At 38.9% G+C, this 15,210-nt stretch overlaps 1 protein-coding gene across 8 annotated transcripts in view; it reads right to left on the bottom strand.

Moving 5' to 3' along the window:
- Positions 1 to 15,210, bottom strand: part of DMXL2 (Dmx like 2) — a 178,019-nt gene that overhangs the window by 85,871 nt on the left and 76,938 nt on the right. For all 8 annotated transcript variants that reach the window (XM_065871506.1, XM_065871505.1, XM_065871502.1 and 5 more), the window contains 2 exons: positions 4,646 to 4,735; positions 2,150 to 2,267 (listed from right to left, as the gene is read on the bottom strand). In XM_065871506.1, coding sequence (XP_065727578.1) covers positions 2,150 to 2,267; positions 4,646 to 4,735 — 208 coding nt within the window. The remainder of the gene's footprint in view (positions 1 to 2,149; positions 2,268 to 4,645; positions 4,736 to 15,210) is intronic.

A 15,210-nucleotide genomic window follows, 5' to 3' on the forward strand; every position in this document is an offset into this window, starting at 1 on the left:
TCTTTCAGCCTGATTTCACAGTGACATAAAGAAATATCTGGGATTGACATATATACACTAATATGTATTAAATAGATAACTAATGAGAACCTGCTATATAGCATAAGGAACTCTACTCAGTGCTCTGTGGTGACCTAAATGGGAAGGAAATCCAAAAAAGAGGGGATATATGTATACATATAGCTGATTCACTTTGCTGTACAGCAGAAACTAACACAACATGGTAAAGCAACTATATCCCAACAAAAAGAAAAAAAGAAAAAGAAATATCAAGGGAATCCCCTGGTGGTCCAGTGGTTAGGACTTGGTGCTTTCACTGCCATGGGTCCAGGTTCAATCCCTGATTGGGGAACTAAGATCCCACAAGCCAAAAAATATAAATATATATGTCTCAAAAGAGGGAAATAAAATAATATTTTTAAATGCAGGTCTTCCAATTAAAAACATTATTTAAAAAATACCAACCTTATATAAGCATTGTTTTCTAGTAGGTTGGCATGTATTCCCTGTTAGAAATAGCATGATAATTGATAGTTAGATTTGCAGGAAAGCGTATAAAAAATTTAACCCAAGTAAAGGTGAAATACTATGGAAAAGCACATTTTAAATCTATACAGTACTGTTATGCTATAGTGACAGTGAAATAAAACTGAACGTGAAAACTGAATAACTTAGAAGAAAAGTTCTGATCTATGAAGAAAAATGCATGAAAGGGAAAAAATTATTAGTCTGAGGGGTGAAAAGATGTTTGAGCTAAGCCTCACAGAAGACAGAACTCATTCTGATTTTCCACTAAAGAAAACGAAATTAACTGTACAAATTCAGTAGAAATATCTTCCTTAAATGACTATACATTTTCTTATACTAAGAAAATTAAATATGTCCTTCTGGATACTTATAATCTATAACCAAATGAGATAAAGTATCTGGAAACCCTTTGTAAACTAAAAACTATTAATCACAGAAAATGAATTCTTAAAGTAGGACATGTCTTTCCTACCTTCATACAGAAAGTATTCTACTCAGTATGTTCTATTTTCAAATTTAATTTTCAAATAGAACATGCAAGTTTTATAATTACAAAGTATAACTTCTAAAAGGAATATTTAAAGCTAAATAATAAAGTTTAAATATCATATGGTTTGTTCTTGAAAGGTCTTAGGAGAACTACTTTCTTCCACAAGAAGAAGAAAGAAATACAACCCTTCAGAGAGGAAAACTATGAGATGGTACCTTTAATTCCTGGCATACCATACAACGTAATACCTAAGCGTACCTAAGCTTCCTGGTATACCATACAACATAATATCTCCCTCCTATATTTATCAATAATCTTTAGTAAACTTATATTAATTGGCTTCCTTAAGATACCAGAAGGATACTTACTACCAATCAAAACAATTTAATTGTAGAGTTGAACAACTGAAGTTAAGTTTTTAAACAATTAAACTAGGTTTCATAAATAACATTTCTTAAAAGGCTATGTCACCAGAGAACCTGTCTTTCAAAATATAATTTTTACCCTCATGTGTTCTTCACCTACAAAAAAGCAATTCTGATAGAACTAGAGCATTTGCCAAAAATCACGAGCGATGACTTTAGATATAAAGATCCATACTCAATGAAAGTTTGGAGGTTTTCTAAGATTAAGGTATTGAACTCAAGACTATTTTTTACAAACTGTGTTGTTGTTTTTTTTCTTTTTTTGCGGTATGCGGGCCTCTCACTGCCGCGGCCTCTCCTGTTGCGGAGCACAGGCTCCGGACGCGCAGGCTCAGCGGCCATGTCTCACGGGCCCAGCCGCTCCGCGGCATGTGGGATCTTCCCAGACCGGGGCACGAACCCATGTCCCCTGCATTGACAGGCGGACTCTCAACCACTGTGCCACCAGGGAAGCCCCTCAAGACTATTTTTTTTTTTTTTTTTTTTTTTTTTTTGCGGTACGCGGGCCTCTCACTGTTGCGGCCTCTCCCGTTGCAGAGCACAGGGTCCGACGCGCAGGCCCAGCGGCCATGGCTCACAGGCCCAGCCGCTCCGCGGCATGTGGGATCCTCCCGGACGGGGAACGAACCCGCGTCCCCTGCATTGGCAGGCGGACTCTCAACCGTTGCGCCACCAGGGAAGCCCCAAGACTATTTTTTAACAATACCTTGTGATGGTTGAAAAAATATTTCTGTTTCCTTTTTCTCCATATCTTCCTTATGTGGTTTATATCCTCTAATGAAGTCTTCTTGAAACACATGAAGCAACTGTGTATTTGAGCCACACTACAAATATGAAAAAAGTAAAGTTTTATCTTTGAAATTCTGTATCTTCCACCCACTACCTCCCCAAGAACCCTAATATAAAATAGAAAAAAAAAAAACAAACTCTCTAACAATTTCTATTCTTTATAGAATGACTAATTAGAGTGGAAAAAGCAAGAGAAAAAAAATCATTAGATAAATTACTTTCAAAGATGCTATAGTCAACAGCAGAACTGTGAAACTCTAGTAAAAACAAATCAACAGGTTTGCATCTTAAAAAAAAAAAAAAACAAACTTAAGTAACCTAGGCCACTCTGAGTTCAAAAATATCAGGTCTCATGACTGGCTGGAGAAGGCCATGCAGACCATATTAAGCACACTACCATAGGTTCTTTTTCTAATTCTACTTGAAAACAAAAAACAAAAAAAACCAGAAAGGTCCTCAAAGTATTTCCAATAAGTCTGTCTAGTGGGAATTATGAAGGATCCTATAACAGCCAGTAGGAATGACACATCTCTGAAGAAATGTATTTACATTTAAGTAACTAAGATTTCTAAAAGAATAGATGAAACATCACAGTCAGCTGATGCTACAAAATCATGTTTGGAACCACACAGAGAAGAAGAGTAAAGATAATCACAAATAGCTACTTAGAATCACAAAAGTGAACTGAAATTCAAGGAAAGGCTAAATCCAAACAAAAGCTTATTACGGAAGTAGGTCAAGACAATTTGATGGCTGCCCCACAGATTTCAAGGAAGGCAAGCAGCTATGATAACCTTGGCACTGAATGTATGGGCTATAATCTTAGAGAATAAAGCAAATCAGCCTCCTTTCATAGTACTGACAGAAGGAAATAAAATGACTATGACATTAGGTTGACCCACAAAATTTTTATGAAAGTTATAAGGTACTTTTATGTCTCTCCATACAGAAACATAAAAAAAATCCCTTCACGTTCATAGCATAAAAGGTCACCTTCCCCAGGGAAGAAGAATAAATGAAAGAAAAGGGAAGGGTGACGCTTTCATGGGTACAGAAATCATACAGCACATGGGAAACATAGAATGATTTATAAGCCTAAGCCATTTAACAGTGCTTGCAGTTTACCAGCCCTGTGATAAAGATAGCCACAAATGGAAAGGGAAAAATCTTCAAAAAGTATGAAGTAAAAAGCAAAATGCTAGGCGAAAGAGGTCTGTAATAATATCCCATGGTACAGAGTAGAGAAGGGGCTACACTGGGGAAATGAATTTAACTCGCAGTTCATTAAAAATTAAGACATTTATGGGTTGAAGCTAATACACTCTTCTCTCATATCCCTACAGAGTGAAAAAAAGGAAATCACAAGTTAAGGGTTTCCTAGGAGGCGTTAGTAATTTGAGTCTGGCAGCCACATTTCTGTTGCCAAGAGCTGATGTGGTCATTTCTCTACATTGGTGGAAATTATTACATTTTCCCTAACAGAATGTGCAAGGCATCATGGAAAAATAATGACATAACACTGTATTTGTTTTTAAATATGGTTGGCTCTTTCTTCATTTCCTTGTTTGAAAATAGTTGGTAACTTCCTCATCAAAGTAACCTTTTTTCATATTTGGAATGAATGTATTACTTCTATCCCCTTCAGTCCATAAACATGATCCTGAAGAAACAAATATGAGGGCTATGATGGGATTTACAAACTCCCTGTAGAGGGAAGGGTTCTCCTTCATTTCTAGGTAGGGGCTAGGAAAGAACACTGCCTACACGAAAGACCTGTACTTAGAAAGTAAATGCATACTTTGATCCTACTTCTATCTTCATTTTAATGGATCTCATAAAAATATCTAATACTCAGCCTAACAAAGCAAACACCCTTAAAGCTGATGTCACCATCTACTGAGTTGAAATGAGTAACAATATAAAAAGAAAAACCACAAACCATGCCTCTATGCAGCTGTACTGTATTTTCCTTCATGGCTTCCCTGACTGAATCAAATGACCTTTAAACAGGAAATAAGGCTACAGATACAATTCAACTGGAGAAAAAGAATTCGTAAATCATTGGAGATTTTCACTAAGGAAATCTAGAGAAGTTGGCTATATTTAGTAGCGAACAAGAGAACTATTCTGCAATGAAATACAGTTGACTCTTGAACGGCACAGGTCCCCTTACGTAGGAAATTTTTTCAATCGTCACTATTACAGTACTACTCAATCTGCAGTTAACTGTATATGCAGATGCAGAACTGAGGATCCAGAAAGCTGACCGTAAGTTACACGTGGATTTTCTATAGTGAGAAGGGTCAGTGCTCCTAACCCCCAAGTTGTTCAAGGTTCAACTGTGTATCTTATGCATATTAAGCACTCTGGGATAAAGTATGTTAGTAACACCAATTCACAAGCATGGTTTTACTTGGTTGGTTATTGCATTGAGCTCAATAATGCAGCCAGGTCGAGCAGTAGACTGTTGGCTCACAATATTAAACACTTCTCCAATAAGTTTCTGTAAAAAAAAAAAAAAAAAAAAAAAAGTTAATGATCAACAACATATGAATCTACTGTCAATACGACACAGCATCTCGGACATTAAAGGCCCTTCTAAACATCCACTGACTAAAAAATGGCAATTCATACATTCAAAGAAATTATTTCAACTTTCTTTACTCATTCTCATTTTAAAAATTAACGAAGGAAAAAAACTATAGTGTTTACATAAACAGTATATAACTTCAAGGCATCTAGTTCTTTGAACATGTCTTCATTTAGCAACCTTAATGCTCCATGAGAGATCTGGCTGAGGATCTAGTCCTATGCCTATGTGTATGGTTTGCAGATGTGCAATGCCATTTAAAAGTACAACCCTGCCAGATTGAAGATAAGGGCAAAGGTTGAGAAGTGGGACTCTGTGTCTTGGGATGGGGATGTGTAAACTAAGAGGAAGCCTAACTTTGAATCCCAAAACCCCAAAACCTTTCTGCTGAAAAAAGCAGTTTTCCTTCTCCCTCCTTCCAAGCAGCCTTCTCTAGCATAAAAACTGAGATGCTGGGTTTCCCTTGTGGCGCAGTGGTTGAGAGTCTGCCTGCCGATGCAGGGGACACGGGTTCGTGCCCCGGTCCGGGAGGATCCCACATGCCGTGGAGCGGCTCGGCCTGTGAGCCATGACCGCTGAGCCTGTGCGTCCGGAGCCTGTGCTCCGCAACGGGAGAGGCCACAACAGTGAGAGGCCCGCGTACCGCAAAAAAAAAAAAAAAACTGAGATGCCCATTCTCCTCAGCACCACCTCCACTATTTACTACCTTCAGGCCACTAAGAGGAATAAGATCCCAGCTTGGCCTAGGAGTCTAAGTACAAGGCTGGCTATGGGAGACCAGCATATACACCAGAGTTGTAGGATCTTTCCAATTTGTATCAGCAGAATTCCAGAGTGCACGAATGGGAACAGATTATAGGGTTATTAGACAAAGGAGGACAAAATATGTGCTTGGGTAGGGCTGAATTTATTGTTATGGGTATATTCACCCAAGATTAAGGATTTAAAATGTTAGCTGAGACACCTGGAAGTGGTGCCCATGGGCTACTGGGTTTGTCCACTTGAAATCTGGACTCAACTGTAGCCTACAGTTGGTGAGATTAAAACACCGGAATTTCTCTAGCACATCATGAATCTTAGCTACTTAAAGTGTGGTCACTAGACCAGCAGCAACAGTTTTTCATAAATGCAGACTCTCAGACCCCAAAGCTAATACATCTGCATTTTAACAAGCTCTCCAGATGATTCACGTGCAACCCCAACAGACTCCCTGCTGTCTCCATGCGTCCAGTACCCATCAACTACTCACCATCCTGCAGATTAACCACTTTACCTCCCTGTCCAAAAATCTCTAGTGCCCCTAAATCCACAGAGTAAAATTCAAAATTCAAGATGTTTCTCATGCAATTCAAAAAAAAAAAAGTTAGTCTCGACTCAGATCTACTAAAAATCTCATTTGAGGAAGAGCACAGCATGTGTCAACTTCTTGCTATACTCAGTGTTAGTAGAGGAAGTAACTAGGAAAACTGTCTCTCTGACTTAAAAGGAAAAAAATGAGAATAATGGAAACCTGACAGAAAGTCATCATGTTATCTTAAGAGTTTAAGGTCAACAATAAGGGTAAGGCTCTGTAGTCTGTATTTTAGAAAGGCAAAAATCTCAGAATTAGGCAAGAATCTCAAAAATTTCAACATGAGGCTCTGAAAGTCAAAATGGCTCAAGGAGTCTAGAGGCTTAAGAGACTTTGAAGGTTTCTGACTATGCAACTGCAGATATGAGGAAAAAAAAACTTGCTCAGTTTAGTGAGTTGAATAGTATCTCCTCAAAAACTCAGGTCCACTCAGAATCTCGGAATGTAACCTTATTTGGAAATGGGATGTTTGCAAATACAATCTGTTTAAGGTAAGGTCACACCGGATCAGGGAGATAAATCAAATGTCTGGTGTCCATATAAGAAGAGGAGAGGACACTCAGAGAAAATAAAGCTGCATGAAAACAGAGACTACAGTGCTACAGCTTCAAGTCTAGGAGCACCAAGTATTGCCAGGAGCCACCAGAAGCTAGAAAAGGCAAGAAAGCTTCTTCCCCTAGAGCCTTCAGGAAGAACATGGACCTGCTAACACCTTGATTTCAGACTAAAGGTACTGCAAATATAAATATATTTGCATACTAAATATATGCAAACAGCAGAACTGCAGAACATGTGAAACAAAAGCTCATAGAACTGAAAGGAGAAATGGACAAATTCACAATTACAGTTGGAGACTTCAACACCCTTCTCACAACAGCTGATAGAGAGCTACGCAAAAAATTAGCGAAGGGGCTTCCCTGGTGGCGCAGTCGTTAGGAATCCACCTGCCAATGCAGGGGACACGGGTTCAAGCCCAGGTCTGGGAAGATCCCACATGCCGTGCAGCAACTAAGCCCACGTGCCACAACTACTGAAGCATGCACACCTAGAGCCCATGCTCCACAACAAGAGAAGCCACTGCAATGAGAAGCCCGTGCAACACAACGAGCCCCTGCTCGCTGCAACTAGAGAAAGCCCGCATGCAGCAATGAAGATCCAACACAGCCAAAAGTAAAATAAATTTTAAAAAAAACTTAGCAAAGAACTAGAAGAACTCAACACCATTAATCAAAACAGAATCAGACATTGACAGAACACCCAATCCAACAATAGCAGAATATATACGTTTCAAGTGCCATGGAATGTATACTGATACACCATGTTCTGAGCCATAAAACAAACCTCAGTACATGTAAAAGGATTAAAATCATAAGAGTGTGTTCTCCTACCACAATGGGATCAAACTAGAAGTCAGTAACAGGATAACAGGAAAATCTCTAAACACTTGAAATAAATAGCGTACTTCTAAATAATCCATGGAATAGGAATTCTCAAGGAAAATCATAGTGAACTGAATGAAAATAAAAATCCTACTTATAATGCTTCTCAGGACTGAGACAAAAACTTATAGCACTAAATGCATACATTACAAAATAAGAACAGGGGAGACCCTCAAGATGGCAGAGGACTAAGACGTGGAGATCATCTTTCTCCCCACAAATACATCAGAAATACATCTACATGTGTAACTGCTCCTACAAAACACCTACTGAACGCTGGCAGAAGACCTCAGACTTCCCAAAAGGCAAGAAACTCCGCACGTATGTGAGTAGGGCAAAAGAAAAAACAGAGACAAAAGAATACGGTTGGGACCTGCACCTCTGGGAGAGAGCAGTGAAGGAGGAAACGTTTCCACACACTAGGAAGCCCCTTCACTGGTAGAGACGGGGTGGGCGGGGGGGATGTTTCGGAGCCACGGAGGAGAGCTCAGCAACAGGGGTGCAGAGGGCAAAGTGGACAGATTCCCGCAGAGAGGATCGGGGCTGACCAGCACTCACCAGCCTGAGAGGCTTGCCTGCTCACCCACCAAGGCAGGTAGGGGATGGGAGCTGAGGCTCAGATTTCGGAGGTCAGATCCCAGGGAGAGGACTGGGGTTGGCTGTATGAACACAGCCTGAAGGGGGCTAGTGCGCCACGGCTAGCCGGGAGGGAGTCCGGGGAAAAGTCTGGAACTGCCTAAGAGGCAAGGGACCACTGTTTCGGTGTGCACGAGGAGAGGGGATTCAGAGCACCACCTAGATGAGGTCCAGAGACGGGCACAAGCCGTGCCTATCAGCACGGACACCAGAGACGGGCATGAAACGCTAAGGCTGCTTCTGCAGCCACTGAGAAGCCTGTGTGCAAGCACAGGTCACTATCCACACCTCCCCTCCCAGAAGCCTGTGCAGCCCACCACTGCCAGGGTCCCATGATCCAGAGGCAACTTCTCCGGAAGAACACATGGTGCACCTCAGGCTGTTGCAACGTCACACCAGCCTGTGCCACTGCAGGCTGTCCCCGCATTCCGTACCCCTCCCTGCCCCTCGTATGAGTGAGCCAGAGCCCTCTAATCAGCTGCTCCTTTAACCCCGTCCTGTCTGAGCGAAGAACAGATGCCCTCAGGTGACCTACATGCATAGGCGGGGCCAAATCCAAAGCTGAACCCCAGAAGCTGTGCGAACAAAGAAGAGAAAGGGAAATCTCGCCCAGCAGCCTCAGGAGCAGCAGATGAAATCTCCACAATCAACTTGATGTACCCTGTATCTGTGGAATACCGAAGTAGACAACAAATCATCCCAAAATTGAGGTGGTGAACTTTGGGAGCAACTGTAGACTTGGGGTTTGCTTTCTGCATCTAATTTCTTTCTGGTTTTATCTTTACATTAGTTTACTATTTAGAGTTTATTATTATTGGTAGACTTGTTTATTGATTTGGTTGCTCTCTTCCTTTTTTTTAAATATATATATATATATTTTCCTTTTTCCCTTTTTGGAGTGTGCATGTGTATATTTCTTTGTGTGATTTCTGCCTGTATACCTTTGTTTTTACCATTTATCCTAGGGTTCTGTCTGTCCGTTTTCTTTGTTGTGTTCTTTTTGTTTGTTTGTTTTATTAGTATAGTTTTTAGCGCTTGCTATCATTGGTGGATTTGTATTTTGGTTTGCTCTCTTCTTTCTTTTCTTTATTACTTTTTAATGTTTTTCATTTTTAATAATTTAAAAAATTTTTTATTTTAATAACTTTATTTTATTTTTTCTTTCTTTCCTTTTTTCTCCCTTTTCTTCCAGCCGTGTGGCTGACAGGGTCTTGGTGCTCCGGCCAGAGGTCAGACCTGAGCCTGTGAAGTGGGAAAGCTGAGTTCAGGACATTGGTCCACCATAGACCTCCAAGCTCCATGTAATATCAGATGGCAAAAGCTCTCCCAGGGATCTCCATCTCAACGCTAAAACCCAGCTCCACTCAATGACCAGCAAGCTACAGTGCTGGACACCCTATGCCAAACAACTAGGAAGACAGGAAGACAACACCACCCATTAGCAGAGAGGCTGTCTAAAATCATAATAAGGTCACAGACACACCAAAACACACCACCAGACGCGGTCCTGCCCACCAGAAAGACAAGATCCAGCCTCATCCACCAGAACACAGATACCAGTCCCCACCACCAGGAAGCCTACACAACCCACTGAACCAACCCTAGCCACTGGGGACAGACACCAAAAACAATGGGAACTATGAACATGCAGCCTGCGAAAAGGAGACCCCCAAACACAGTAAGTTAAGCAAAATGAGAAGACAGAGAAACACACAACAGATGAAGGAGCAAGGTAAACACCCACCAGACCAAAGAAATGAAGAGGAAATAGGCAGTCTACCTGAAAAAGAATTCAGAGTAATGATAGTAAAGATGATCCCAAATCTTGGAAATAGAATGGAGAAAATACAAGAAACGTTTAACAAGGAACTAGAAGAACCAAAGAGCAAACAAACAATGATGAACAACACAATAAATGAAATTAAATATTCTCTAGAAGGAATCAATAGCAGAATAACTGAGGCAGAAGAACAGATAAGTTACCTGGAAGATAAAATAATGGAAATAACTACTGCAGAGCAGAATAAAGAAAAATGAATGAAAAGAATGGAGGACAGTCTCAGAGACCTCTGGGACAACATTAAACGCACCAACATTCAAATTATAGGAGTCCCAGAAGAAGAAGAGAAAAAGAAAGGGACTGAGAAAATATTTGAAGAGATTATAGTTGAAAACTTCCCTAATATGGGAAAGGAAATAGTTAATCAAGTCCAGGAAGCACAGAGAGTCTCATACAGGATAAATCCAAGAAAAAACACGCCAAGACACATATTAATCAAAGTATCAAATATTAAATACAAAGAAAAAATATTATAAGTAGCAAGGGAAAAACAACATACAAGGGAATCCCCATAAGGTTAACAGCTGATCTTTCAATAGAAACTCTGCAAGCCAGAAGGGAGTGGCAGGACATATTTAAAGTGATGAAAGGGAAAAACCTACAACCAAGATTACCCTACCCAGCAAGGATCTCATCAGATTCAACAGAGAAATTAAAACCTTTACATACAAGCAAAAGCTAAGAGAATTCAGCACCACCAAACCAGCTTTACAACAAATGCCAAAGGAACTTCTTGAAGCAGGAAACACAAGAGAAGGAAAAGACCTACAACAAACCCAAAACAATTAAGAAAATGGTAATAGGAACATACATATCAATAAGCACCTTAAATGTAAACGGATTAAATGCTTCAACCAAAGACATAGACTGGCTGAATGGATACCAAAAAGACCCATATATATGCTGTTTACAAGAGACCCACGTCACACCTAGGGACACATACAGACTGAAAATGAGGGGATGAAAAAAGATATTCCATGCAAGTGGAAATCAAAAGAAAGCTGGAGCAGCAATTCTCATATCAGACAAAATAGACTTTAAAATAAAGATCATTACAAGAGACACAGAAGGACACTACATAATGATCAAGGGATCAATCCAAGAAGATATAACAATCTTAAGTATTTATGCATCCAACATAGGAGCACTTCAATACATAAGGCAAATGCTATCAGCCATAAAAGGGGAAATCAACAGTAACACAATCATAGTAGGGGACTTTAACACCCTACTTTCACCAATGGACAGATCATCCAAAAAGAAAATAAATAAGGAAACACAAGCTTTAAATGACACATTAAACACATTAATTAAACAATTAATTTGTAAATATCAAATTAATTTATATTTACAGGACATTCCATCCAAAAACAACAGAATACACTTTCTTCTCAAGTGCTCATGGAACATTCCCGAGGACAGATCATAGCCTGGGTCACAAACCAAGCCTCGGTAAATTTAAGAAAACTGAAATCATATCAAGTATCTTTTCTGACCACAGTGTTATGAGACTAGATATCAATTACAGGAGAAAAATCTGTAAAAAATACAAACACATGGAGACTAAACAATACACTACTTAATAAACCAAGAGACCAGTGAGGAAATCAAAAAATTCCTAGAAACAAATGACAAAGAAAACTCGAAGACCCAAAACCTACGGGATGTGGCAAAAGCCGTTCTAAGAGGGAAGTTTATAGCAATACAATCCTAGCTCAAGAAACAAGAAACATCTAAGAAAACAACCTAATCTTACACCTAAAACAATTAGAGAAAGAACAAAAAAAAACCCCCAAACTTAGCAGAAGGAAATAAATCATAAAGATCAGATCAGAAATAAATGAAAAAGAAATGAAGGAAATGACAGCCAAGATCAATTAAACTAAAAGCTGGTTCTTTCAGAAGACAAACAAAATTCATAAACCTTTAGCCAGACTCATCAGGAAAAAAAGGGAGAAGACTCACATCAATAGAATTACAAATGAAAAAGGAGAGGTAACAACTGACACTGCAGAAATACAAAGGATTTGAGAGATTACTACAAGCACCTATATGCCAATAAAATGGACAGCCTGGAAGAAATGGACAAATTCTTAGAAAAGCACAACCTTCTGAGACTGAACCAGGAAGAAACAGAAAATATAAACAGACTGATCAGAAGCATTGAAATTGAGACTGTGATTTAAAATCTTCCAACAAACAAAAGCCCAGGACCACATGGCTTCACAGGCAAATTCTATCACATTTAGAGAAGAGCTAACACCTATCCTTCTCAAACTCTTCCAAAATACAGCAGAAGGAGGAACACTCCAAAACTCATTCTACGAGGCCACCATCACCCTGATACCAAAACCAGACAAAGATGCCACAAAGAAAGAAAACTACAGGCCAATATCACTGATGAACATAGATGCAAAAATCCTCAACAAAATACTAGCAAACATTATCCAATAACACATTAAAAGGATCATACACCACGATCAAATGGGGTTTATCCCAGGAATGCAAGGATTTACCAATGTACACAAATCAATCAATGTGAAAAACCATATTAACAAATTGAAGGAGAAAAACCATATCATCATCTCAATAGATGCATAAAAAGCTTTTGACAAAATTCAACACCTGTTTATGATAAAAAACCCTCCAGAAAGTAGGCACAGAGGGAACTTACCTCAACATAATAAAGGCCATATATGACAAACACACAGCCAACATCATTCTCAATGGTGAAAACCTGAAACCATTTCCTCTAAGATCAGGTACAAGACAAGGATGTCCACTCTCACCACTGTTATTCAACATAGTTTTGGAAGTTTTAGCCACAGCAATCAGAGAAAAAAAAAGAAATAAAAGGAATCCAAATTGGAAAAAGAAGTAAAGTTGTCACTCTTTGCAGATGACATGATACTATATATAGAGAATCCTAAAGATGCTACCAGAGAACTACTAGAGCTAATCAACGAATTTGGTAAAGTTGCAGGATACAAAATTAATGCACAGAGATCTCTGGCATTCCTATACACTAATGATGAAAAATCTGAAAGGGAAATTAAGGAAACACTTCCATTTACCACTGCAACAAAAAGAATAAAATACCTATGAATAAACCTACCTAAGGAGACAAAAGACCTGTATGCATAAATCTATAAGACACTGATGAAAGAAATTAAAGATGATACAAATAGATGGAGAGATATACCATGTTCTTGGATTGGAAGAATCAACATTGTGAAAATGACTCTACTACCCAAAGCAATCTACAGATTTAGTGCAATTTCTATCAAAATACCAATGGCATTTTTCACAGAACTAGAACAAAAAATTTCACAATTTGTATGGAAACACAAAAGACCCTGAATAGCCAAAGCAACCTTGAGAAAGAAAAATGGAGCTGGAGGAATCAGGCTCCTGGACTTCAGACTACAGTACAAAGCTACAGTAATCAAGACAGTATGGTACTGGCACAAAAACAGAAACATACATCAATGGAACAAGACAGAAAGCCCAGAGATAAACCTACGCACATATGGTCACCTTATCTTTGATAAAAGAGGCAAGGATATACAAAGGAGAAAAGACAGCCTATTCCACAAGTGGTGCTGGGAAAACTGGACAGCTACATGTAAAAGAATGAAATTAGAACACTCCCTAACACCATACACAAAAGTAAACTCAAAGTGGATTAAAGACCTAAATATAAGACCAGACACTATAAAATTCTTAGAGGAAAACATAGACAGAACACTCTGACATAAATCACAGCAAGATCCTTTTTGACCCACCTCCTACGGAAATGGAAAAAAAACAAGAATAAACAAATGGGATCTAATGAAACTTTAAAGCTTTTGCACAGCAAAGGAAAACATAAACAAGACGAAAAGACAACACTCAGAATGGGAGAAAATATTTGCAAACGAAGCAACTGACAAAGGATTAATCTCCAAAATTTACAAGCAGCTCATGCAGCTCAATATCAAAATAACAAACAACCCAATCCAAAAATGGGCAGAAGACCTAAACAGACATTTCTCCAAAGAAGATATACAGATTACCAACAAACACATGAAAGGATGCTCAACGTCACTAATCATTAGAGAAATGCAAATCAAAACTACAATGAGATATCATCTCACACCGGTCAGAATGGCCATCATTAAAAAATCTACTAACAATAAATGCTGCAGGGAGTGTAGAGAAAAGGGAACTCTCTTGCATTGTTGGTGGGAATGTAAAGTGGTACAGCCACTATGGAGAACAGTATGGAGGTTCCTTTAAAATCTAAAAATAGAACTACCATATGACCCAGCAATCCCACTACTGGGCATATACCCTGAGAAAACCAGACTTCAAAAAGAGTCATGTACCACAATGTTCATTGCAGCTCTATTTACAATAGCCAGGACATGGAAGTAACCTAAGTGTCCATCGACAGATGAATGGATAAAGAAGATGTGGCACATATATACAATGGAATATTACTCAGCCATAAAAAAAAATGAAATTGAGTTATTTGTAGTGAGTGGATGGACCCAGAGTCTCTCATACAGAGTGAAGTCAGTCAGAAAGAGAAAAACAAATACCATACGCTAATACAAAGATACGGAATCTAAAAAAAAAAAAGTGGTTCTAATGAACCTAGGGACAGGACAGGAATAAAGACATAGACGTAGAGAATAGATTTGAGGACATGGCTAGGTGGAATGGTAAGCTGGGACAAAGCGATAGAGTGGCATGTACATATATACACTACCAAATGTAAAATAGATAGGTAGTGGGAAGAAGCCACATAGCACAGGGAGATCAGCTCGGGGCTCTGTGTCCACCTAGAGGGGTGGGATAGGGAGGGTGGGAGGGAGGGAGATGCAAGAGGGAAGAGATATGGGAACATATGTATATGTATAACTGATTCACTTTGTTATAAAGCAGAAACTAACACACCATTGTAAAGCAATTATACTCCAGTAAAGATGTTAAAAAAATAATATGTAAAATATTCACTACATGTTGAAATTCTGTTTTGGATATATTGGATTAATGAAAACATGCTATAAAATTAATATCACCAGTTTCTTTTCACTTTTAAATGGTTGCTAGAAAACTTTTAAGTTACATGTATGGC

Source organism: Phocoena phocoena, chromosome 2 (genome assembly GCF_963924675.1).
Source record: "Phocoena phocoena chromosome 2, mPhoPho1.1, whole genome shotgun sequence".
Taxonomy (NCBI): Eukaryota; Metazoa; Chordata; class Mammalia; order Artiodactyla; family Phocoenidae; genus Phocoena; species Phocoena phocoena.